We start from the raw sequence: 26,076 nt of genomic DNA, 5'->3' as shown, positions 1-26,076 counted from the left end.
CAAACATTATTTTTATGCCCTGGACCCCTTGGAAACCCTCCCCTTTCTAATACTTTAGAATGGAAAAAAACAACTTTCACCACCTTTTGAACTTTTTAGCAAATATTATTGATACATCGGCGGCTTCTCAATGGTTTGTAAACGATTTCTGAAGAGCTTCTTCGTCGTCACAGGGTGCCACATAGACTCATATTCCTCCTCCAGATTAGATCCTGCAACGCATATTACACATTATATTTTGAAACAGATTTTCAAGTGTTATTCTAGGGGGATGGGTATTAGATTGAGGTGGGGGGGCTTACAGATGATTTTCCACGGCTTTATAAAAATTTTCCAACAATCAGCACCGTGGGCGTCTGTCCTCATCAAGAGGAGGAAGTTGTAAAAATTTCTATAATTTAAAAATGATTATTACTTTGTCAAGTCTACAGCAGAGAGGGGGGTGGGTGAAACTGTATGAAAATCAATGCATAAATTACAAAAGCTGATCTTTATTGTTATTCAAATCATTTGGCAGCTGCAGATTGCTGCCGGTGCTTTCGGTTGTCATTTGGTTGGCGCTTTAAAAAAATGATAATGATTGACTGGCCGAACATGGAATCCCCAGTTCAAAGCTGTCAATAATTCCCACCATGTGCTAGGGATTTACTTTATTCTTGTCAAAGGCAAAAACATTAAAAAACATCAACAAAAAATGGAAAAGGAGACGCGACAGACGATTGGCAGTCAAGCTGACGATTTCCCAAGCGAATTGCCATAATCCAATCTGAGACGTCATGTAATTAGGTTGCAAGTCCTCAACGAAATGGAAACTTTTTTCGAAAATTTAATTCGTCTTTTGTATCAAGGCATTAAATTTAACGCCTTTACTTAAAATTTGGTAGAACAATCCAACAAATCCATCACAAAAGACTAAAAATTTAAAGATTTTCTTTTCACTCTCATCATTACAATTAAAGGATAAATTCTAATTCGTTTTAAAAAAGCACAAAATGAAATAAATACAGATTCTTCTAGTCTTAAGAACTAAAGGCTAAACTATTTTATTGTATCATCAACTTGGGGATATTCCCTCAAATCATTTGAATCCTTTTGATAAACTAAATACTATTGAAATTAATTAGAACTCAAGCGTTGCCTATTATAAGTAGGTATATTCCCTTTCAGATTACATAGCTTCAAAGGACCCTTGTCCTTCTTTATGCATATCTCTCCATTCACTTTCTTGGCATATTCAAAAACTATTCAAAATTAATTGCAAAATTTCTTTGTTAGCGGCACACAAAAGAACCTTCAACAAACTTAACAAACCTTAAACAAATGTTGTATCCAATATTAATTTTACCGCTAAGTATGAGTCTTCAATTTCCACATTCATTTTCCCATTCCAATTGTTTTACTTAACTTAATATGTATTTTCACAAGGAGCACTGATAATTTAATGTAAACTTTTGCGGTCACGTGTCGGCGGCCACCGCCTCAATATGTAAGTAAATCAAAGTAAATTACAACCACACATATACACACACACACACACAGGCACACATGGCCCATGGGCAATATGGGTATCAACCCACATCACCCCATAAACAGAAAGCGAGTTAGAGAAAAGGTTCACAAGTGTTTTGACATTTAAACACGTTTTGTATTCGAAATGACCAGCCAAGGGCAGGGGGCAATGGGCAGGGGCAGGGACCGGTTGCATAGGGTCTATTACCAAGGGAGCTCTTACACTTGTGCAAATGCTTGGGAAAACTGTGAGAACCCAATCTACCCTGTGAAATATGAAAGATTTTCCACACACACGCACCCAAACTCACACATTTTTCAAGTAGGTATCATATGTAAATTTTATTTCTAATTTGGTAAATTTTGTTCAATAAATAAATAAATACAAAAGGCTTTTTAAAAAGAGGCTATCAAAAGTCCTTAACCCCGGGCGGTGGCTGCCACATTGGCGGCTTGTTGAGCTATTCCCAATCCCTGAATGGTGGCATCTCGAGTGTGTTGGCCAATGCGTTCCTGAAAAGAGGAATTAGTTGTAGTTTTTTATCTAGCAGAAATCCAATTTGATTTGTCTGCAACTTACAATTTTCTTGCCAATCTTCTTGAGCCAACCAGCTTCGGAATGTCCTATGCTAATGGCCAGGATGAGGGCAACAAAGATGAAGATCTTGTAGAAGTTCATGATGATTAAGATTGAGTTGTTGTTGCTGATATTGCTGTGGAGCGACTGATGACTTGACTGCTTAAACTGTTGGGTTTATATACTCTGCCGATGCTGATAAGACTGACTGAGAAGGGGATTTTTCTTGTTCTGTTCGCGATGATTGGGAAAGGAATCCCCTTTTATCAGATGAGGAATGTGGGCTTTTTATTTGATCAGCTTTGTGCTTTTCTATCTCTTGCTATCATTGATTGACTTTGGTGACTACCAATTTAAACACAACTGTACTTCTTTAAACACGGCTCACATATCATCCACCACGATTGCCAAAAAGAAAACAAAAGTTTGTATCTTTAATTTCTAACCATGAAAAAGACAACAAATGAATTAATTCCATTGAGGAGAAGCGAACGAGGGGTGGTGTTTTGTGATACAGTTGAGTGGGATGCGAGTATTGTCAGGATATGCCACTAATTTCCTTAACAAGTAAAAACGCTTTATGCTATGTGGGTCCTGACTTTACCCCGTCCTTCGTTGCCTCTCTATCTTGCTCTCCACTTCTGTTGACGGTGCTCGTTTCCGGTTCTGTGGTTCTGTGGCTCGACTCCTTGTTACTGGCTTTTGCCAAAATGTAAATAAAATCGCTTGAATTAACCGCTGACTGACAGCAACAAGCGGCAGGAGACTTTTGTGCGCTTCCATGTCATATTTGCCACAGCAGAAACCGGCATAATGCGACACATCCTTACAACAAGTTTCAGGAAATAGAGTGCATAAGACAATAAATACCTAAACTGGTTTCAGCATAATAGACAAGAGATTTAAGACAAACAAAAATACCTACAATACACAAATAAAAAAGCCAAACAAAAAAAGTAAGCAAGGATTAAAAGTGGGTATGAGGACAAAGAAACTACGCTAAAGAAAATAGACAAAGAAAGGTAAAATATGATATGGAAAGAAAAATGTTAGAAGCAGCTGAATGGGGAAATAGTTTTGGTCTAATAAACAAATTCATCTACTACCATGAATCTGCCATATTATACCTATATATATATACAATTAATAAATTTTAATTTATAGTTTTTTAAATCTATTATAATCTCTAAATAATAGAAAGAGAACTTAGATTATTCTGAAAATTTTGGAATTCGATTGGTGCAATATTATCATAATTTTGGCTGGTAAAGAAAAAGATTTATTGTAATTTGAATAAAAATAAAGAATAAATTATGTTTTCCAAATAAGTTAATTTTATTTTGAATTTATTATTTACATCTAAGCTATTAAACCAATTTGTCAATAAATAAATAAATTTAAGGCACATCTTTGAACTCTTAACCCCGGGCTGTGGCAGCGACATTTGCAGCCTGTTGAGCGATTCCCAATCCCTGGATGGTGGCATCTCGAGTGTGCTGGCCGACGCGTTCCTAGAGAGAAAATAATTGTCAGTTCATTTTGTAAAAGAATTCCATGTTCCAACTTACAATTTTCTTGCCAATCTTCTTAAGCCAACCAGCTTCAGATTGACCCATGCTAATGGCCAGGATGAGGGCAACAAAGATGAAAACCTTGTAGAAGTTCATGTTTAAAATTCCTTTTTGTTGGATTGCAAGATAGAGCTGTTGCTGCTGCTGTTGCCAATGAGTGACTGATGACTTGACTACCCAGATCGATGCTTTTATATACAATTTGAATCTGATAAGAAATGGTTTGATGATCTGCGGGGGCTTTCTCTGGCAAATCAATAAAATCACCGAAGGGAAATCCCAAGACTATGTGCAAAAAGGTGAATGAAAAAAAGAACATGTAGTGAAAGAGATAGAAACGCCAAGTTGCCTATAATATTACATACATAAGTAGTTCAATAATATTACATTATTTTATACATTAAAATTGTAAAGTTTCCCAATATTTGGATTTTCATTCTAAAAAATTGAATGTACATTTGCATCCATCGGGGCTTAAATATTTAGATTGGACAGTTATTAGATAGATGTTCACAAATATATTAAAATATCCAATTACATTAATAGATTTGTCAAGAACATCTCAATATATCAGACAGCTTCAAAATTATATATTTCCAATCAGGAAGTTGAGCTAATATACACATAGGTTCAAAAGACTTGATGTTATGCGTTCTACATCTTTGAGCCATAAAACAAAGAGCCAGAATTACAAAAGGCTAAATTTAACCGAGAAAATGAAATTTATAAGCCACTCACTCATCATTGGTTCCCAAAATACTTGTCCTATTTGCTTTCTTTTTTTGATGTACTCTTAATTTGTTTATTTTTTGAGTTTATTTTATCGTTATTTTTAAACAAGTAAAGTTGTTTTAAGTTGTTGTGACATTTAGATATAGTTTTTCAAATCATCGAAATTTCTCAAATTTGCCAATATTTTTAAAAGTCGGCTGAGAAAGAGAAAGAGAAGAGAAATTTCGATACATGTTTATTGCATTTCATATTTTTATTTAACCTGGTTTTCTCTATATATATTTTGGTAAATTTTTGTACTGGTTTTAAATTCTTTATTTTACTTTTAGTCGGGCTTGAAATTTTGGCAAATTTAAATTTCAACTCGATCTATGCAAAATACAATGAACTTTTGTGAACCCAAATATTAGTTTTCAAGATTTTAATACAGATTAAAAAATTGCATTCCAATAAGAAAAATAATGCATGAGTTTCGTAAATTGCTGGAATTGCAGATTTTTTACTGGTTTTTGAGGATAAGAATTTGGGAATTGAGAATATCAAAGAAGTCACTTGTTTTTTTTTTTAAATTATATTCTATAATAATGACAGCCATTTCATTTAAAAGAAAAGTACACAGTAACAAATATTTTAGAAGATATGTGTATAAAAGGGTTTATTTTTAATCTCAATTAATCATTTACATCTAGAATATTTAGCAGCAAATTTAAACCTAATAATAAATAGGAAAATGGCAGGATACTGGAATTTTCAACCTCGCGCTGTGGCGGCAACATTTGCAGCTTGTTGAGCGATTCCCAGGACCTGAATGGAGGCATCTCGAGTGTGCTGGCCAATGCGTTCCTGGGGAGAAAACAATTTTTAGTCAATTCCTAAATTAATTCCTTTGGTTTTTGTCTTTAACTTACAATTTTCTTGCCAATTTTTCTAAGCCAACCAGCTTCGGATTGACCCATGCTAATGGCCAGGATAAGGGCAACGAAGATGAAAATCTTGTAGAAGTTCATGACGATATATATGTATATATATTTAGTGAGAGATTAAGCTTTTGCTGCTGCTGCTGTTGCCAATGAGCGACTGATGTCTAAACTACCCAAGTCGTTCTTATTTTATACCGCGTTCTGTGTGTCTGATAAAGAGCATTCTGTTGTTGAAAGGGGATTTTTTTCGCAAAAGATGCTGCAGAGTAATCTTACTTCCATGTGCATGAAAAAGAAAACCAAAAGGCAAATGGTAGGTATGTATAAAACTGAAGCCCAAGAAAATTAAAGAATAATTTGATTCCCTTATTACTAGTATGAAAATATTTATGAAACATATTACTACATTTATGTATGAATGATGGTTAAACTATTTCAGGTTAAAAATTTGATATCCATTAGAATATTTGTTATTTTCACTTACATTATTATTTGAAATTTATTTTGACGTTTTAAGGTTTGAAATAAATACAACATTTTAAAGTTTTTTTGTGTCTTTGAGAATAAGAAGCAACTAAATTTTATCAGTAAAAATTCTAGAATTTTTGAGTTATAAAAATATGTGTAAGAAATACTTAAATAAATAAATAAAAACACGGAACAAGATATTTTTTAATATAAATTAAATAGACTAACTAATGTTATTTGATTTTATACAAATTCAGAGCCCAAAAAATTCATTGCTAGAGAAATATTTAATAACAGAAATAGTTTTTAAGTTGTGCATATATTCTAAGGCCATAAAAAACTTCTGTAATAGACAATTAATATATTTAAAAAATACTATAGTATAATTGCAAAATTTTTAGTTTCCTAAGTTTCAAAAGCTCATAAAAATATTGATAATCGCACAGCAAATTTAAATTTGAAATCTCTATAGTGTTCAAGTGCTGAAACAAAGTTGTAAAGTATTTATCTCATTGGTTATCTTAGATAATTCCGATAAGTTGCCAAGATGGTTCAATTCTTTGGGCCGCTCCACATAGCCTTGTTCATGGCTACTGAACTTGGCAGAAACCAAGTGGGGACTTTTTTTTTCTTCTTAGAGCTTCCCATACGCTCTGTGGGATTCACATAACGAATATGTATTCCATTAGGGCGTGGGCCCAGAGGCAGAGAAAGATCGGGGGAGGCATGAGGAAAAGACACAAAGCAACAGGCAATCGAATTGATAACTACGAGTCGCTGATAAAGAACAGCTCTACACAAAAGACAGGCAATTTAAAACCAATAAAAATAAAAAAACAGCAACAACAATTGAGACTATATTGCATATACATATGTAACCCAGATGATCAGTCATGCTTATGTCATGTCTGTGTCTGTGTGTAGCTTAGATATCGAGAGAGAAATGAAATTCATTCATAAATTGATTCGTAGTAAAATGTTTGGGTAGAGTACAAATTGACTAATAAGCCGAGTGATTTATCTGCTGTGTGTTCGGGCAAAACCTTGTTTGGTGATTAAGCCAGGTAATTAAAACATTCTGTTGTTTTTGTTTGAAGGCTTTAAAAGAACTTTATGGTATTTCCTGTAGATTTCATTTTCTATATGAGGAATGGGTACTTTTTTTCAATTTGAATTCTTGTCTTTGGGTGTCTGCGAAAAGAAATCCCATTGTGAGACAATTTAGATTGGGATTTATATTTTTTAATTGTTTCACTGTCCTTATAAAGATAGCAAAAGTACACAATTCTAATTCGATGGTGATTTACACTTGCAAACTTAAGAATGTCACTGAATGGGCTTAAATTTGAGGAAATATAATCTACATATAATCTACATATATGCATATAATTTTAGTTCCATTGAAAAAAAGAAACTAACGAATAATTCTTGGAAAAGAATAAAATTGTTTTACTTTAAAAACAAAGTTATAAAGAACAATTTGAGAAGTAAATTTCCCATTCTGTAATCTGTAAGATATTTAATATTTATAATAACATATCAAAATTATGTTAAGCCCATTTTAAGACGATGATCTGTCATAAATTATAAAGCAAACCAATTTAACCAATAATGAAAATATACAAAATATTAACAGAGTGTATCTAATGTAAGATAAAAAAGATTCTAACAAGGTCATATTAATTGAATTGACCAAAGCTATTTAATTTACTGTTTTCACCAATTTTTGATTAGTATTAACAGTTAGTTTGAAAAAGGTGAACAACCATTTGGTAATCAGCATTGAACTATTAAAATTTTTTGGTTTAGCTAAGCTAATTAAGTACCTACTTGATAACTATCAAATTTATAAACCAGATGTTATCAACATGCAAATTAAATGTTTAAATAATTTTTCAAATCTAAACACTGGTTTTAAATAATTTTAAATGACGATTTAACTCAGTTTTCAAAGTAATTACATAATTTATATATTTTTAAAGCATTTCAATTTAGATTAACGAATACATTTTGTAATAAATAATACAATATAATAAGTCTCTAGCCTCTTGCTGTAGCAGCAACATTGGCAGCTTGTTGAGCGATTCCCAAACCCTGAATGGTGGCATCTCGAGTGTGCTGGCCGACGCGTTCCTAGAGAGAAAAGAATTGCTAGTTAATCTTTTGAAGAATATTAGATTGATTTTTCAAAACTTACAATTTTCTTGCCAATTTTCTTAAGCCAACCAGCTTCGGATTGTCCCATGCTAATGGCCAGGATGAGAGCAACAAAGATGAAGATCTTGTAGAAGTTCATGTTGATATTTCCTTTCGTTGGATTGCAAGATTAAGCAGGTGATGCTGATATTACTGTCAATGAGTGACTGATGACTTGAACACCTAAGCTGCTGCTCTTATATACAATCTGAATCTGATAAGAGACGATCTGTTCGTGTGTGGGGATTTTGTTTGTCATTCGAAAAGGGACTTTACATTTACATTTGCCAAGCGATAATAATCTTATCTCTAAATATCTGTTTTCTCTCACTGAATATTTATTTGTAGAAATAAACTAACTTTGTTGACGACCCTTAAAAAAGTTGCATAACTTTTCACCTATTGAATTGTCAACTTTACTATTAATATAATGAAACGGTATAAAAAAAAAACTAGAAACATAAATAAGTTGCTTAAATTGATGAGTGACATAAGCAGAAATTTGGTTTTACTTACAAATTAGACTTTGCATATTTATTTCATGTCAGGTGAAGTACATTAATCTGTTTAAAAATTCAAACAAAGCGCGCGCAATTTTATTTCTCGGTGGCGCCCCCTATACATTCATTTGTGAACCAATGAAAGCAGCCCTGTTTGCTGGGAAACGATATATCGATATGTATATCAGTGTGTTTTTATCGATATTTTTGCAACCCTACTGGAAATCGAAAAAATGGAGTTCTTTTTTTGCGTGGTGCGTTGTCGACACGTTGTCCGACAGAATTCCTGCTGGTTATTTTTGCATTTAAAGTGCAAATAAATTGATAAAACGGTAGGTGCAAATACTGCAGCATGCCGTGGATGATGTGGATGTCATTTATCAACAAGTTGCGGACGGATTTTCTGTAAAGTTGGCGTCAATGCTAGTTGCGCGAGAGCGGACCTAACCTCAAAGTTGACATCGCATGGCATGCATGGTCTTTATTTTTTTGATATGAATTGGAATGATGAACCGGAAATACTGAATTGTTTACAAACCATTCCAGATGGCTATTGGCTCCAAGATTATTAAGCCCGGCGGCTCAGACCCCGATGACTTTGAGAAGTCGATTGCCCAGGCTCTGCTTGAGCTGGAGGCTAACAGCGATCTGAAGCCCTACCTCCGTGATTTGCACATTACCCGTGCTCGCGAGATTGAGTTCGGCAGCAAGAAGGTGAGTCAGTTGCATAGCATTTAATTATCAGAATGGCTTTTATTAAATATCCTGTTTTCTGAAACAACTCGTCATCCAATAGGCCGTCATCATCTACGTGCCCATTCCACAGCAGAAGGTGTTCCAGAAAATCCAAATCATTCTGGTCCGCGAGTTGGAGAAGAAGTTCTCTGGCAAGCATGTGGTTGTCATTGGTGAGCGCAGAATCCTGCCTAAGCCCACCCGCAAGGCCCGCAATCCTCTGAAACAGAAGCGTCCACGCTCCCGCACTCTGACTGCTGTGTACGATGCCATCCTTGAGGATCTGGTCTTCCCAGCTGAGATTGTTGGCAAGCGTATCCGCGTCAAGCTGGACGGATCCCAGCTGGTTAAGGTGCACTTGGACAAGAACCAACAGACCACCATTGAACACAAAGTAAGTGAAGCCAAACCTTGTATTTATCCCGTTGCGTCCTCGTGATTCTTGCGGTTGTTAAATTGCCAAACTCCGTGATTTTCACTGAGGACGCAGAGTATCAGTTGCGCCCATAACTCGTTACTGTGGTCCATTCAAACGCCTTCGAGCGGGTCCACATCTCCATATATGGGCCACATTCATTTACCTTGATATCAATTGACCGTTCTTGTGTTATTCGCTGAACTCATTTACCTAGTTCAGCGATTGTCAAACAGAACGCAGAATAAAGCATTACTCCACGATGTTAAGCTCATTACTGCCAGAGCTCTTACATTACTACAAATTCCTTGCGACAAAATGACCTTGTGATATATAAAATGATATAAAATAAGACAAAATATGAAAAGTGATCGAGGAAGCAGGATGTAGGTTTAAGTGAAACTGACTCTGTGTTGAATCCTTATGACAAATTTGTGACTGAATTCAGTATCGTTCTTGTGTTATTTGCCGAAATCTTTCATCTAGTTCGGTGATTGTCAAACAGAACGCAGAATAAAGCATTACTCCACGATGTTAAGCTCATTACTGCCAGAGCTCTTACATTACTACAAATCCCTTGCGACAAAATGACCTTGTGATATATAAAATGATATAAAATAAGACAAAATATGAAAAGTGATCGAGGAAGCAGGATGTAGGTTTAAGTGAAACTGACTCTGTGTTGAATCCTTATGACAAATTTGTGACTGAATTCAGTATCGTTCTTGTGTTATTTGCCGAAATCTTTCATCTAGTTCGGTGATTGTCAAACAGAACGCAGAATAAAGCATTACTCCACGATGTTAAGCTCATTACTGCCAGAGCTCTTACATTACTACAAATCCCTTGCTACAAAATGACCTTGTGATATATAAAATGATATAATATAGAACAAAATATTAGAAGTGACTTAGGAAACAGGATATAGGTTTAAGGGAAACTGACTTTGTGTTGATTTCTATTTACAAATTTGTGACTGAATTCAGTATCGTTCTTGTGTTATTTGCCGAAATCTTTGATCTAGTTCGGTGATTGTCAAACAGAACGCAGAATAAAGCATTACTCCACGATGTTAAGCTCATTACTACCAGAGCTCTTACATTACTACAAATCCCTTGCTACAAAATGACCTTGTGATATATAAAATGATATAATATAGAACAAAATATTAGAAGTGACTTAGGAAACAGGATATAGGTTTAAGGGAAACTGATTTTGTGTTGATTTCTATTTACAAATTTGTGACTGAATTCAGTATCGTTCTTGTGTTATTTGCCGAAATCTTTCATCTAGTTCGGTGATTGTCAAACAGAACGCAGAATAAAGCATTACTCCACGATGTTAAGCTCATTACTGCCAGAGCTCTTACATTACTACAAATCCCTTGCGACAAAATGACCTTGTGATATATAAAATGATATAAAATAAGACAAAATATAAAAAGTGATCGAGGAAGCAGGATGTAGGTTTAAGTGAAACTGACTGTGTTGAATCCTTATGACAAATTTGTGACTGAATTCAGTATCGTTCTTGTGTTATTTGCCGAAATCTTTCATCTAGTTCGGTGATTGTCAAACAGAACGCAGAATAAAGCATTACTCCACGATGTTAAGCTCATTACTGCCAGAGCTCTTACATTACTACAAATCCCTTGCGACAAAATGACCTTGTGATATATAAAATGATATAAAATAAGACAAAATATAAAAAGTGATCGAGGAAGCAGGATGTAGGTTTAAGTGAAACTGACTGTGTTGAATCCTTATGACAAATTTGTGACTGAATTCAGTATCGTTCTTGTGTTATTTGCCGAAATCTTTGATCTAGTTCGGTGATTGTCAAACAGAACGCAGAATAAAGCATTACTCCACGATGTTAAGCTCATTACTACCAGAGCTCTTACATTACTACAAATCCCTTGCGACACATAAATTATCCCAGACACAAGCCCCGCCCATTTGCCTCCCAAATACTGATTTTTATTCCTAGTACTTTGGGACTTCCTATATTGGCGGCATAGTAATCCAATCAGCTGTTACTATATATGCTATAATCTCTGTCTTTTGATGTTGCATTTTAACAGTAGGTTGTACACACGATTTTTTGATCTTACAATTATCCTTTTTGTGTTATTGACCGATCAATGAGGTTTCGATTTACGAATAAAGCTAGAGAAAAGGATGCATTAGTGCATCAGCCTTAGTGCTAAAATATATCACAAAGTTAAATATATTCTAAAGATATAAACCCGCCCATGACCTTTTCGACACTAAGTATAACTCGGAGGCGTCGGCCAGTGAATATAAACTGGATTTTCGTTTTTGTGTTGGTGTAAAGCAGAAGTCCCGAAGTGAGAAACACTTTCATGCTGATAAGCATGTGCCAAAGTGATTCCTCGGTTGACGCTGCTGAAGCCATCCGTTATTCGCCGAATGTCCAATTATAATTTGGCGATTGCCAAACAAAACGTAAAATATAGCAAGTCCTCCGTAATGTTGAGCTCATTATTGCCAGAGCTTTTACATTATTATACGTGCGATCCTTGCGACAAAAGAACTTTTGATATTAAAAAAGACGAAATGTAAGGAGTGACTTAGGATGCAGGATGAAGGTTTAACGTTCCCTGGAAAAACTGGCTTTGTGTTGAATTCTAATTATCAGTTCAGTATCGTTCTTGTGTTATTCGCTGAACTCATTTACCTAGTTCAGCGATTGTCAAACAGAACGTAGAATAAAGCATTACTCCACGATGTTAAGCTCATTACTACCAGAGCTCTTACATTACTACAAATCCCTTGCGACATATAAATTATCCCAGACACAAGCCCCGCCCATTTGCCTCCCAAATACTGATTTTTATTCCTAGTACTTTGGGACTTCCTATATTGGCGGCATAGTAATCCAATCAGCTGTTATAATATATGCTATAATCTCAGTCTTTGATGTGGCATATTAACAGTAGATTGTACACCCAACTTTATTTGTTATTCACCGATCAATGAGGTTTAGATTTAGGAATAAAGCTAGAGAAAAGGATGCATTTTAGAGTTAGTGATATTGTGTTATTCAAATATATATATCACAAAGTTAAGTATATACTAAAGATATTAACCCCGCCCTTGACGATTTGACACTATAATTTGGAGGGGTCTGCACGGATTCAATTCAAATTGGATTTTCTTTTTTGTGTGCGTGTAAAGCAGAAGTCCCGAAGTGCGAAACATTATCATGCTGATAAGCATGTGCCAAAGTGTTCCCGTGGTTGACGCTGCTGAAGCCATCCGAGTCCTGGTGATTGACCGTGCTCGACCACTCTTACAATACTTGATATAGTGCTTGAATTTATAAAAGGGGGCGGCAGAGAAAATAATCCCAGTTGCCTTTCGGCATATCCGAGGCTGCATAACTTTTAATGTTGTGTACAATAATATGGGACAGGTATCGCAATATATGCCATTGATTTAAGGAGAAGTTTGGATGTTGGAACTAATCTGTTTTACTTTTGTGTTTGTTTTGTTACAGGTCGATACCTTCACATCAGTCTACAAGAAGCTGACTGGTCGCGATGTTACCTTTGAATTCCCCGACAACTATCTGAATGTCTAAGAATTTCTGCTTGATTATTGCGCCGGTTTAGTTCATCAAGGAAAATAAAGGAAGGACTCACATCTGTATTCTGTCGTACAGAATAAATGTTATTTTTTACATGAGCTGCAGAACGTAACATCAAATAAAGAAAACAAAATAATGTAAACATTTTTTAAAAATTTAACAAATGCTGCTCAAGTATTTAAATTCATCTCCTCAATTCATGGACAATCTAATTGTGCGGGATGTTTCAAATATCGTTTGATTAAGGGCAATCACCTCCAAACGGAACCATATGTTACATGGAGAAGGGCGGTAAAGTAATTAAAGAATGCGTAATATTTGTAACTTGTTCAATTTGATTCCCACATCCCATTGTCTAATTCTTTTGTATGCCCAAAAGGCTTGTGGTAGCGAAGCATAAAATCCTTTCCCCCCTCACACATGTGCAAAAAGGGGTTAATCTTTGTGTGTTGCATCTAGTTTTCCACTTGGTTCGTCTCATTTACATACATACACACATGCTTATGTAATTACAGGACAAGTTTTCAATAATCACATGTGGTGTGTGTGTGTCTTCCCCCCTGTAGGATGAGGGTAACTGAGGTGATTGCTGGTGTTTAGGGTGGATGTTAAAATGAGATTAAAGAGTGCCTTTTGTTATTTTACGCGGCTTGATTAATGAGACTGCGACTTGGATAAAAGAAAGTAAAAGGCTTGCTTGTTATTTTACAATGTGTATTTAGGACATTTTTATACCCTTGCAAAAAGGGTATATTAATTTTGGTCAGAAGTGTGCAACGCATAGAAGGAAGCATTTCCGACCATATAAAGTATATATATTCTTGATCAGCACGACGAGTTCAAATAGCCATGTCCGTCCGTCTGGATCAACGCAAACTCCTCCTAGACCGTTGGAGCTACAGAACTGAAATTTTGCATGTAAGCTTGTATATACTGCAGGCCTTGTATATCTCGGATTCAGCCGGATCGGATCACTATATCACATAGCTCCCATACAAACGTCAAAGTCACGAACTGTGACTTTTCTTAATAACTTTGTTAATTTCTGAGCTATTGTCATGAAATATTAGTGAGTTAATTACACATATAAACGACTGTGCCAAATTTGATCCAGATCGGCTGACTATATCATATAGCTCCCATAGGAACTATCTTTCGAAAACAGTGACTTTTGTCAATAACTTCGTCACTTTTGACGCGATTGCTTTCAAATTAAACATTTGTTAGTTTAATATATCTGTTAATGACTGTGCCGAATTTGATAAAGATCGGGTTACTATATCATATAGCTCCCATAGGAACGATCGGTGGAAAACAGTGACTCTGATGCTAAGATTGTTGGCCGTTCTTTCGCAAACATTAGCCTTTTTAGCTTGAACTTTTTTCCACTTTGATGGCTATAGGTAAGGAAAGAGTTACCATAAAATTTGCAAGGGTATACAAACTTTAACGCGGTCGAAGTTAGCCCCGGCCCTCTGGTTCTTAATTGAAAGTAATCAAATTAATTATTAAAATACTTTACTAAAGACATTCAATCAGGACCTACAAAAGACATCGTAACAATTAATTTTAAAACAATTTTAAATGTACCGCCTTGCTAAAACTGTGCAACACTGCAAAAGTTCAACACTTTTCAACACTAAACAGAAGCTTTTACATTTTGAAGCTTTTTATTTGAACAATAATACGTTTCAAAAATTGCGTATTCTTTTATTTGTTTAAATCAGTTGAAAGTAAAGAGAGAAAATTTGTTAAATTTTTAATGTTAACTACAGAACAATTATTTTCAATTTTCTTTAAATTGATTGCCATTTTTGATTATTCTTTTTGCTTGTTTGCAGCTACTTTACGACTTGTATTAATCGTAACACAATAACCGCCCCCAATAACTAATACATATTATAGTATATTGCAATTTTCACATTCAATTAGTGTCAACAAGCAAAGCACGCAATAGAATAATTTCGAAATGTTATATACCCTGGGCAGACGTCCCAAAGACAATCAGAAACAGGACACGAAATATGGAGGAAATGGACATGCAGCTTTAAGGTCAACAGAAATGTATTTCTTTGAATTAGTCCCAATAGTAGGTCTGTTGGGTTGTTGTGGCCACAACACATATGATAGACCACTACGGAGAGAGTGGAGAGAGATTTCCCTTCAATGGGCAGACAGGCGACAGCCATTTGTGCACGCCTTCAAATTGTTTTGTTGTTTGTTTTTTTTTGTATGTCAATTATTTGACTGATGGCTGGGAATTTCTAGCCAGGCGGTTCGATGACATGCTAGCTTAGAGTTTGGTGGGCGAGGATTACAATTGTTGTTGCTGTAGTGGTAGGGCTAACTTTTGTATCTGCAAATTTTTATCTAAATTACCCAGCCATTGGGTCTATTCATTATTAATGTCTGGTAATTGCAGGACATTGGCATACATATATATACATACATTAGGATTAAATGACCTTGAATTGTAGAATTTAACGCCTTCGATTTGTAACTTATCAAAATGCTAGACTTATTTTAATTTTATGGGTTTTTTTTTGTTATGATGTCATGGTTTAAATTTAATAATAATTGTTTCGAGTCTTCATTTCTGAGTAATACATATAAAATTTGTACGATTAAAGCAAAGTCCATGGTGAATAAAATGGAATTTGTTTAAAACACACTCACACACCCAATTCTGGATTCTGGCAGCCACTTTGTATGTAAATTTTATTTGACAGGAAGAAATGTTTATGACGTTCACATAGTTATTATCCCTACAAACTGTTTGATAGAGGACTGAGGGCGAGCGGCGAATGGGTGGGTGGTTGGTTGGTTGGCTAGTTGGCTGTCCTTATGACAAATTATGTCATCACATGTTGCTCGAAAGTATGGATTTAACTATGTATTGGCGCCACTATGGTCTATAGTATGAGTCATTTTTAAAGTAACCGAAAACAAAAAAAAAAAAACATCAATTTAATCTTGTAGAAAAACTTTAACAATATTTCACCCATTGACTTTTGATTCTAACTTCAAAAATTATTAGTATTAAAAAAATTCCAGTGGTACAGACTTATATATATATATAATTAATTATATATATATATATATAATAGATGTTGTGTTTGTCCTAATTTCGCGCAGCATTAAACAGACAAAGACGTGAATATAGTCTGCAATACGAAAACGGAGAGTGACATTAAGCATGCATATTTGAAGTCTTGATACGCTTAATATAGCTGCCCGTAGATCTTCGGGAAAAGAATCGATAGAGTAATTTTTAAAGAAAAGTATTACGTTCCTGCCTGCACGGGGTTTTATTTACGGTATGTCACACTGTACACTTTAAAATTGTTTCTCTAATTATTTGTCAAGGTTTTCTATTAAGTTAAGTAAATTTTGTCAATATCATAACTTAATTGAGAGTCGAAATGTTAATGGAGATGGTAGAATAATGAAAACTCTTCCTATTTTAGTTACTCAATGTGTTTAAGAATTAGAATTACTTCAGTTACCAAACTCACGTAGTGGCCATTTCTTGCATGTTGCAGTCAAAAACGGTTTAATACCTTCAAAGTGTCTATTATTTAAGTAAACGTTGACTTATCATTTGATTGCGACTCATTATATAACACCCAAATTCTCTCTCTCTCTGTTTGTGTGTGTGTGTGTGTGAGTGTACCTTAATTTCGTCATGTTCGAGATAAAAGGTTCAATTTTGTTATGACTGGCTTATCAGAGTTGGCTTATCAGACGGCATATTGCCGGTGCCTTGGGGTTGTAGCCACAAATATTCGGCTTCTGTATGAATACAAAATGCCTACTGTCTGCCGTGAATGCAGTCATTGGCAGTTTAGATTGAGACCAAGTGAACAGACTGATTTCTTAAAACGAAGTTTGCCTGATAAGAAAAGCTACTCGTTGCGATGATCGCATACATTTATATTGCTAAAGAGCGCTCTCTTGTTAAGTGCCGCTCATATATTTTCTATATTTATCACTAAAATTGGTATTGCATCATCAAATTTTCTGTTGCTGCCTCAAAATCAACCTCAAATGTTTTCTACTCATTCATCAGAAATTCAAAAAATTCTCTAAAGAAAAATCTCAAAAAAATGAAAACAAATTTACATGCGACAGGCAAAAGTTTCCGTAATTTGTCATCGAAAACCTTAAGTTATATTTGTATACATTATGTATATATGTATGTATTTTTTTGTTGTGGTTTGTTATCAACAGTTGAAAGAATTTTTTGTTTGCGGCGATTAATGTCAACATTCGGTTTCCGTTTAGAGAAAAAGAAAATATCATTTTTTTGTGTGTATCTGTATTCCTCTACCATATCGACAATATCCATAATCTCGCCCACCAAACGTAAGGTAAAAAAAATAACCAGACAGAAAAAATGTATTTATTTTTTTGCTTTGCAAGAGAGATAAAAGAGGAAACGATGATAATGATACTGCGTGTGGACCGATGGGAGCCAGTATCTTATAAGGGGGGGAAGGGGACACCTACTATTGGGGAATGAGCAACAAACAAACAGAGAGAGAAAGAGCGATACACAGAGAGAGAGAGAGAGAGGGAATCACGCTACTCTCTGAACAAAAAGTGGGTTAATGAGTGCCAGTCATAGACCTAAGGGAACTTGGCCGATATTTACGAGCGGTTTGGGATCTCACGATGACAAAATTGCCGGCTTTGACTTCGGGTTTCCAGACATCGACTGTTGCTATTGCTGCCGCTGCTGACGTTGACAGCGCAGCCAACGCAGACACCTACTCGTATTTTTTGATACCCTACAACTAGCAAGGGATATATGTTTGCTCCACAAGTTTGTCAAGTCTCAGAACTCTGTGTGGCTAGTAGAACCCGAAAAGTATGCTTCAAAAATTATGCAATTCTTAAGTGGGAACAGATTTAGGAGTTTTGAAATCGGTTTTCAGGTTATTAGACTTCAAAAGAAGGCAAGTTCGTTAATACAAAAGATATGTCTTCCCATTCTTCCTTTTATTTCCTATCTTTTATATCAATGACTACCATTATTTATTAGGCTGTATATTTGTAGACTGTATTTTGGATCTTTCAAAGTATTCAACATGCTCAGTCTTCCATTAATAAGTATCTTTGGGGTCGACTTAATTCCAGTAAACATCATGGTTGGTTAGTTTTTCGAATTCTCAGAGCGGAAACTTTGGTTCGTAGCATAAGCATTGACTTTGAACTAGACAATACAAGTTGTTGTTGTTGTTGCTTGTGTTCTGTTTACGGAATGTGTGAGCACAACAGAAAATGGTAAACAAACATGTGGAAAGAAATGACTGAGGCAAAGCGTGGAGGGGAGTACCTTAACAAAATGGTAGATAATAACCATAGAGCGGCGAACGTAACAACCAACATATAAAAGTGAAATAAAAATTGAATAGGCAACCGCTCCACACTCCCTCCACTCCGCACCAAACGCTTCGCAATCGACAACGTCGCATCGCAGTCGCCGCCGCCGTCGCCATCGTTGCCCTCTCCAGAACTAACGCCAACGCCAGAAAGCTAGAACTCTTTGGATGTAAATGTCGACCGGCTGTGGCGGGCGTTGTTAGTCATTTGAGTTCGTTCGCCTGGTCAACACAAAACTAAATAACTGGAACTAAAAATCAACGCGACGAATCCAAAAACTTATGAAAATTTCTCACGAGCGTCGAGAATCAATTTCTAATACAATTTCCAAACATCGGTTCCAACCAAAGTGCGTTTAAATAGTTATTTGTATATAAAACAAACAGAAAAAACAAGAAATATATGTTTATGAATCGAAAGTTTTAGTGTAAAATCTATAAGACTAAATTATTTTGTCATCTCGCGAAATATGTGAGATATTTTTTTTCTGTTTTTAAGAAGAAGAAAACGCGCGCCTAACACATTTTTTCTGACGTCAGCAAAACAGTTTGAGAATTCATTGAAGCAGCTAGAAAAACATATAATACATATGTATATATATCCTATATGTTTATATACATATATATAAGTAGATATACCATTGGGAAAATAATTGTGCAGCGAATTGTAGGGAATGCTTTCACATGCGAATTCCAACCCAAATTGTTTGCCCATTTCTGTCATTACCAAGCGTCAAATTAGGGTGACATATTCACACACACACACACACACTCACTCATACATGAGGGTTTTTCCCTACTTGCTAACCGCAAACAAAACTCACTGAGAAAGTTAATTTTTCATCGAGGACTTGCATATATTACACAGGTCAACAAAATATGCTGGTTTTTGAAAACAGAAATCGGTTCTTTTTTGCGGAATATATTGCTCAAGTCTCAGACATCGAAAGTTGAAAAAATCAAAAGTTAAAGATTTGCTTAGGAAACAAAAATCAGCTAAGCATTTAAATAAACATTAACAATTTAATGGATAGTTATAAAAACAGGTTTTACTCGATTTTCATAATAAATTTTTATGGTATTCTAATTGTTAGATTGAAAGTCAATATATGTATGATATCATAATCCTTTTTACTACTTATTAGTTCGCTTGGTCTTTGGTTCCCAAAAACATGCCGGCAAGTGTAATCCTTTGTTAATTTGATTGCCATTACACGCGTTGACCTGAAATTACAATAAAAGCGTATTCCAGAAGTGTTACAATTCCAGAACAAATTCATAAGAACTGACCTTGTTAAATACTTTAAGAAAAAAATAGAAACATATTAAAACCTAATTGAATGGGAAAATATTTCAACTATTAGATTTTAGATGGGAATTTATATTGTTAAATTAAAATATCTATTGCTCTAGTCTAGTCTCTATTCCTCTAATGTTATTTCGAATTTCAATTCTCTTCAAAAAGTTTCACATTAAACAATTTCAAATAGCGGCCAAGTAATTAAAGTTCTCTAATTGAGACTGAGCAGGTTGCCCTAGTTAGTTACCTATTAAGTAATAGAATGTAGTAGTTGCTGCTAAAAGTAGACTCTATAATAGGCTTTAATCTATTGTGATTATCGTTGGCCAAATGGCCAACATTCACACACCTTAATATCAGCATTTAGTTTATTTTAATCGAGCATTAAATTCACACATTTGGATGCGTTTAATGGAAAATTTTCAAGATTTATGCTATGGGTGAAACGTGCTTACTATCAGGCAATTAGCCATGTTTAAAACTCAATCAAAATTCAAAAGAAATTGAAAGAAAATCTACAAAAAAGCAAAACAAAATATAAAAACTATAAGAAAATCTAAACATATATCAATGGGCGGTCGATTTTATCGCCCACAGCAACACCAAGATAGAGAGAGAGAGAAGATGAGGGTACCGGGGAGAAAAAACTTAACGAATGCCAATAAAATGCTTGCGTTGCTCTTATTGTTTATTATTATTTATTATTAAGCGTAATGAATTGTTTTATATTTCCATTTCGACAATCTACAATATGTTGCCAGCCTGTTGAGAACAACAATAATAGATTTTGTTATTTAAAAAAAAACTACGAATTTTAGTATACCCTATCTTTTAAACGAATCGGTCACAGAATAACCAAAGTTCTTTCGACTTGGTCTTAAAGGAGCTTAAAAGATTTGGTTAAACTAAGAAAATCTGTTAATTTAAAATTAACAAAACGTTCCAAAGTATCCTTATAGAAGCAAAGGCCTTTTGTTTTAAAAATTCATTTAAATATTTATAATTTATCAACGTATCCCTGTTTCCCCTATATCAAATGCTGACAAAACTACAACCAAAGAACTTGCGATTTTCATTGCCTTTTGTAAATTTCAAATATATTTGTATATGGTATTGATATTGGTATCTCTAAGGCTAGAAGCAAAGTTAATCCATCTATAAATCAGACAACTAGGGTACTCGAGAGTTTTAAATTTTTACAGTCCTCAAAAGTCGGTGCCCGAGACTATGTATATAATGACATTATAATAGTATATCCACTTGACTTTTAGATGGTTATATACAGGGTATAAAGGCAAAAAAACAAAATATACATATATTTTTCTATATTGAAATTAATTTATGCATGTTTGTTTATAGACTTTGCCCACCCTTTTGTATAATTCTCTCTCCTTCTCTCTAACATATTCCTTTCTCGCTTTCTCTAGTGAATCAATCGAGTCGCGTGCTTTGGCCAAATGAAAATGTTGATCAATTCTTATGACAGCGTTCGTCAGAAAGTCATTCGTACCATTACTATAATACTCTGTCATTCTTTCTGGCCTTTATCATTGGTCTGTGTGCGTGGTTACAATTTTCCTAATTAAAAGTCAAAACTCATGTAAAACGGGGCGTGTTTTGCTCTCGCCACGGGGAGCAGACTAAAATATGTATTGTATCCAACTATTTTATCGATATGCAAATGATGAGCAAGAGCAAACATCGTTCCTTTGGCGCCCACCATTTTAAATAGTATCTCACATATTTGCGAGTTCGTTGTCTTGTCTTTACTTTAACTTATCTTATCTGTCATTTTTTAAGGTTACTACTTTGCCATCAATTGCTTACATAAGGCATATGATGAACCCTTCTTCGACGTGCCGTTTTATTAGTCACTCATCTTTGAACACCTGGCCGTTTTACCTGCAGAATGAATCATTACTGCGGGGTTAAGCCTTTCAAAAATAATCAAATATAACTGATTACTTATCAGTAGTAGTCAATATATATATATAATATTTTTGCTGAATGAAGTTAGCCTATAGGTAGCCTCCAGTTAGGCCCAGACACGGCTGTGCCGTGTCACCAAATGTGTGCCAGGTGTCCAAAAGCACTCTTATCATTACGATTGGACCACAATTTGAAATGGCAAAACAAATTGTTTTATGTTTTTTTCCACTATGATTTTTTTTTCATTGAACGATAAGAATTGGCATACGAGTGAAAATACTCGTAGTGCAATTTAATAGGGGGATTTTTATTTTAGTTTACGGAATTTTGCATGACTTGCGAGTTTTAGTCCTTGTGCAGATTCCAAAAAGATTATATATCTTATACAATTTAAGATAACCAAAATATTAGTTGATACAATATATTACCCCATTTTGTGACGTGTTATTCTGATATTTCTAAAAGCTATAGAAGTCATATAAAAATGTATTTTTTGTTCAGTGGAACGGCTGCAATAGAGTCCAAAAGGAGGGGGGCCCAGATAAAGCATCATATTAACTAGGGTTCCAACTAACAGTTTTATGATTACAACCCGGGCACTTCATACTGCGATAAGCTTAGCCAGAGAGGCCACCATTTTGGTTTTATTTCAAAGATAAGACTGCCAAACAGATATTGCCCAGAAAACGTTAAAACATAAATAAGTGGGTACACTATGCCACAATTCACAGTTCTGTTAATCAAAAGTGTAAACTGTATTCGAGTGTCTGGCATGAAGTTCACGTGAGAGGGCCTCATCAGATTTCACACCAATTTTACATATTCAATGATCAAAAAGAGTATATAATATGTTTATAGTTCCCATTATGATAGATTTATAGTTTAATTAGCAACTGGTTAATGTTGCTACTGCTGCTGATTCATAATCGTTTCGAATTTCTCTTTCTCTCCCTCTCTCTGGATTGCAGTTAAACCAGCAAAGAAAACACGATGTGCCTTTCCTCACCCATCCCTGGCCAGACGACAAATGGCAAGGGAGGTACCAATACTCCTGAGGTCTCGGCCACAAACGGTGGCCCATGCAGCCTGGGAGAGGGTTGCAGCTCCAGAACTAATGGAGATCTAAAACACAGAGGTCGCCATACAAAACTGGATCAAGCCACAACAGAAGCTACAGAGCAACATACCAAAGATGAGGATAATTTAGGTTATAAGGAGGAGAATGCTGTCTATAAGGAGAATAACGCAAAGCTAGAGACAAAGCAACAAGAGGCGACAGTGAATGAGGAGGAAGAGGAGGAATTTAAGCCACAGATCAGATGGCCTGATCTAATTGCTCAGACATTTCTACACAGCGGTGCCCTCTATGGAGCCTACCTGCTATTCTATGCAAAGTTCTACACATTCCTATGGGGTAAGTATGTACGTGCCTTATTGGCCCCATTGTAATTATCGTGTGGCGGCAGGTTCTCGCCTCAATGTCGCGTCACAGTTGTCTCTCATAATTAGTTAAAACAATATGTGGACTATAAGTTAGCGATTGTCAACTAGCAACTGGCTAAATGCAATAAAGTTGGTCAAGAGAATGAGAAAACAATTTACTAAACCCAAAAATATTGATAAATGTATATTGATAATTTTATTAGAGATTACTATTTCCATTTAGACAGACATTGCCGATTTAATGCAAAGGCACGTAGTCATCCTAAGTTGTATAATATAGATTAATAAATATGTATTCCATATTTGCCCAACTAGTATGACATCAAAATCTTATCAGGAAAAAAAAATTGCATTACTCAGAAGTGTTTATTTACAATCTTTAGTTATTGAGAATTATAAATCCCCTTTAGATGACTACTTTATTAATTTTCTAGTCTTATTGGGTTTTACTTTTATGGATAATAAAAAAGTTTTGATTTGTTATTCTATAAAACAGAAGATCCATTTGAGATTCTTGTAATATTAAAATCAATTTAAGAACATTCTTTTCAAGTTTTCTGAATGTCTTTTTCAATCCGTTTGAGCATCTTCTTCAAGTACATTGTTTTTGGTAAATTCTCAAATTGTCTTCTGGTAAATTCTTAAACCGGATTAAAAGCTACTTTCTAAGATCTTTTGAACTCGCTTTTCAGGCAACAACCCGATCTAAGATCTTCAATAATACTTAACACTGACATTTGTTCAGTTTTCTTTCATTAAACTTATCCAAAAGTTGAATGTTCAAAAAAAATTATAAACAAATATGACAGCTAATATTTATGGATCTATTGAAAAGATCTTTCCATTCTGTTTACCTCGCCATTCATCCAAAGCAATAAATGCTTTCTTTATTTTTCTTTTATGACTTGGCGGAAACTCTATATAGAAAACCTATAAAGTCCAAAATCAAAGTCTAGAAAATGTCTCATGTTTTGATATCAATAATGGAAAGAGAGAGAGTTTACACAGTATAGACTAGAATTAGAATATATGAAATATTTTCCATTTACAAATGGCCAATATGAACTTTGACTGGGCATCAATTAAGTTTAACGAATGTTCCAATTGCTTGCGTTAAATTTCGAATAATGATCGAGAGAGATTGTCAGAGAGAGATACACATATTGGACAATGAACTAGGTGACGCATTAAACTACCAGAAAATGCCACCTATATTTGTTTTTTTTATGTATGTATATATAGAATCTAGTATTATGTCATGCATAGAGTAAATCAAGCAGCAACAAGTCATCAGTCTGAGTAGCTATAAGTACATACATAAATACAATGCTATTCAACTGTTATTTTGATATTTATTTCCAGTGGTGGTGACCATTTGGGTCTCGGGCATTGGCATCACGGCGGGAGCCCATCGTCTATGGTCTCACAAGTCGTACAATGCATCGTTGGCTCTACGCATTCTATTGGCCTTTGCTTTCTCTATATCGGGACAGGTAGGTTTTAAAATAGTTCATAAGTTTTCCCTTTCCCTGCTTACTTACTCACACTACATTTTTTTTTTTGTATCATCCATTTATCCATTTATAGCGCGATGCCTACACGTGGGCATTAGATCATAGAATACATCACAAATTCTCAGAGACAGATGCCGATCCGCATAATGCGAAACGTGGATTCTTTTTTGCCCATGTGGGTTGGCTATTCCTCACACCGCATCCGAAGGTGGCTGCCAAGCGTGATGTCATTGATATGTCCGATCTGGAGGCCGATCCGGTGGTCATGTTCCAACGGAAATATAATGTACCCCTCTTTGCCCTCTGTTCGATAATTATTCCTGTTCTTGTACCTTGGTATTTCTGGCAAGAGGATCTCTGGATGTCATTTTGGATTAATTTTAATATGCGATTTACTTGGACTTTAAATGTAGCCTTCTTTGTGAATAGTGTGGCTCATATGTATGGCAAAAGGCCGTACGATAAGTAAGTCTGAAACTAATTAGCCAATCACGTACAAGTCTAATGACCGTTTTGTATTTTCTTAGGAATATTATGTCAAGAGAGGCTCCCATTGTCTCCCTTCTGGCCATGGGCGAAGGTTGGCATAACTATCATCATGTATTCCCCTGGGACTACAAGACTGGAGAATTTGGTTCATATACCCTGAATGTGACCACAGGTTTCATTGACTTGTGCGCACGTTTGGGCTTGGCCAGTGGACGTAAGTTGTAATCTCTTCAACTTATTCAACTAATTAATCTCCGCTCCTTTGTTTTTTGATACTAGGTAAAGTTGTTTCTCCCGATATGATTAAGCGACGTGCAGCTAAATGCGGCGATGGGACACGTTTCCTTAGTGATGATTATGCACACAAGGATCAGGTTTGGGGCTTTGGCGATAGGGATTTGCCACGTGAAGATCTAGCCGAGCTGGCCAAAATGCAAAATTGAGTGGTGCTAGCGGCTCCCCATTATTGTTTTGACTAAATGTAGTATTAAGTTGTATTTCTGGCACCCCCCAATATCCCGCCTCACCGTCATAACCACCTCTCATACCTCCTGCATATATGTACCAATATCCATCACACTTCATTTATGCGTTATCCTATGTTGCTTCTACTTGTTACTTACCTGAGAGCAATAAACTATTATGTATTGCGTCTGTACATAAGTATTCACAAAAAAAAAACAATCCCAAAAAACAAACTTTGTATGTAACGAAATTGAATTAATTTGGAATTGTAAGTTGCCTTATGCATATGCACGAGGCTACTGAACGAAGCTTTTGTG

At 35.2% G+C, this 26,076-nt stretch overlaps 5 protein-coding genes and 9 non-coding genes across 16 annotated transcripts; 11 read left to right on the top strand and 3 right to left on the bottom strand.

Moving 5' to 3' along the window:
* Positions 1 to 1,812: 1,812 nt before the first annotated feature.
* Positions 1,813 to 3,783, bottom strand: LOC6650786. The gene is made up of 4 exons (XM_002073414.3): positions 3,655 to 3,783; positions 3,508 to 3,597; positions 2,090 to 2,254; positions 1,813 to 2,022 (listed from the first exon to the last, which is right to left on the bottom strand). Exons 1-4 carry the CDS (start codon positions 3,751 to 3,753, stop codon positions 1,930 to 1,932), a joined length of 447 nt encoding a protein of 148 aa, XP_002073450.2. The 5' UTR covers positions 3,754 to 3,783; the 3' UTR covers positions 1,813 to 1,929.
* A 1,232-nt stretch (positions 3,784 to 5,015) lies between these two features.
* On the bottom strand, positions 5,016 to 5,424 carry LOC6650784 (sarcotoxin-1C). Its single transcript, XM_002073412.3, has 2 exons — positions 5,298 to 5,424; positions 5,016 to 5,232 (listed from the first exon to the last, which is right to left on the bottom strand). Exons 1-2 carry the CDS (start codon positions 5,394 to 5,396, stop codon positions 5,140 to 5,142), a joined length of 192 nt encoding a protein of 63 aa, XP_002073448.1. The 5' UTR covers positions 5,397 to 5,424; the 3' UTR covers positions 5,016 to 5,139.
* Positions 5,425 to 7,718: 2,294 nt separating this feature from the next.
* On the bottom strand, positions 7,719 to 8,102 carry LOC6650783 (cecropin-2). Its single transcript, XM_002073411.4, has 2 exons — positions 7,975 to 8,102; positions 7,719 to 7,910 (listed from the first exon to the last, which is right to left on the bottom strand). The coding sequence occupies exons 1-2, from the start codon at positions 8,071 to 8,073 to the stop codon at positions 7,818 to 7,820; spliced, it is 192 nt and encodes a 63-aa protein (XP_002073447.1). The 5' UTR covers positions 8,074 to 8,102; the 3' UTR covers positions 7,719 to 7,817.
* Positions 8,103 to 8,711: 609 nt separating this feature from the next.
* Positions 8,712 to 13,377, top strand: LOC6650433 (40S ribosomal protein S7). Its single transcript, XM_015176636.3, has 4 exons — positions 8,712 to 8,805; positions 9,020 to 9,187; positions 9,270 to 9,602; positions 13,146 to 13,377. Exons 2-4 carry the CDS (start codon positions 9,020 to 9,022, stop codon positions 13,227 to 13,229), a joined length of 585 nt encoding a protein of 194 aa, XP_015032122.1. The 5' UTR covers positions 8,712 to 8,805; the 3' UTR covers positions 13,230 to 13,377.
* LOC6650782 lies at positions 9,805 to 9,942 on the top strand. The gene has a single exon (XR_049947.2). It is a non-coding gene; the product is annotated as a small nucleolar RNA psi18S-1377 (small nucleolar RNA).
* Positions 10,074 to 10,211, top strand: LOC6650781. The gene has a single exon (XR_049946.2). It is a non-coding gene; the product is annotated as a small nucleolar RNA psi18S-1377 (small nucleolar RNA).
* On the top strand, positions 10,343 to 10,480 carry LOC6650780. Its single transcript, XR_049945.2, has one exon. It is a non-coding gene; the product is annotated as a small nucleolar RNA psi18S-1377 (small nucleolar RNA).
* On the top strand, positions 10,612 to 10,749 carry LOC6650779. The gene has a single exon (XR_049944.2). It is a non-coding gene; the product is annotated as a small nucleolar RNA psi18S-1377 (small nucleolar RNA).
* On the top strand, positions 10,881 to 11,018 carry LOC6650778. The gene has a single exon (XR_049943.2). It is a non-coding gene; the product is annotated as a small nucleolar RNA psi18S-1377 (small nucleolar RNA).
* On the top strand, positions 11,148 to 11,285 carry LOC6650777. The gene has a single exon (XR_049942.2). It is a non-coding gene; the product is annotated as a small nucleolar RNA psi18S-1377 (small nucleolar RNA).
* Positions 11,415 to 11,552, top strand: LOC6650776. The gene has a single exon (XR_049941.2). It is a non-coding gene; the product is annotated as a small nucleolar RNA psi18S-1377 (small nucleolar RNA).
* On the top strand, positions 12,038 to 12,167 carry LOC111519531. The gene has a single exon (XR_002724395.1). It is a non-coding gene; the product is annotated as a small nucleolar RNA psi18S-1377 (small nucleolar RNA).
* On the top strand, positions 12,292 to 12,429 carry LOC6650435. Its single transcript, XR_049939.2, has one exon. It is a non-coding gene; the product is annotated as a small nucleolar RNA psi18S-1377 (small nucleolar RNA).
* Positions 13,378 to 16,344: 2,967 nt separating the features above from the next.
* LOC6650432 (stearoyl-CoA desaturase 5) lies at positions 16,345 to 25,952 on the top strand. Of its 3 annotated transcripts, none has more exons than XM_047011055.1 (6): positions 16,345 to 16,552; positions 22,817 to 23,262; positions 24,654 to 24,784; positions 24,879 to 25,270; positions 25,333 to 25,508; positions 25,574 to 25,952. In XM_047011055.1, the coding sequence occupies exons 2-6, from the start codon at positions 22,839 to 22,841 to the stop codon at positions 25,735 to 25,737; spliced, it is 1,287 nt and encodes a 428-aa protein (XP_046867011.1). In that variant the 5' UTR covers positions 16,345 to 16,552; positions 22,817 to 22,838; the 3' UTR covers positions 25,738 to 25,952. The 3 variants fall into 3 exon arrangements, with proteins under 3 accessions (XP_046867011.1, XP_015032121.1, XP_023035644.1); XM_015176635.3 differs by lacking the exon at positions 16,345 to 16,552 and adding an exon at positions 18,822 to 18,969; XM_023179876.2 differs by lacking the exon at positions 16,345 to 16,552 and adding an exon at positions 22,624 to 22,687.
* The last annotated feature ends 124 nt before the right edge of the window (positions 25,953 to 26,076 follow it).

Source organism: Drosophila willistoni, chromosome 3R (genome assembly GCF_018902025.1).
Source record: "Drosophila willistoni isolate 14030-0811.24 chromosome 3R, UCI_dwil_1.1, whole genome shotgun sequence".
In the NCBI taxonomy this organism is placed as follows: domain Eukaryota; kingdom Metazoa; phylum Arthropoda; class Insecta; order Diptera; family Drosophilidae; genus Drosophila; species Drosophila willistoni.
Note: the sequence above shows the minus strand (reverse complement) of the source record. Positions and strands in the feature narration are given on the sequence as shown.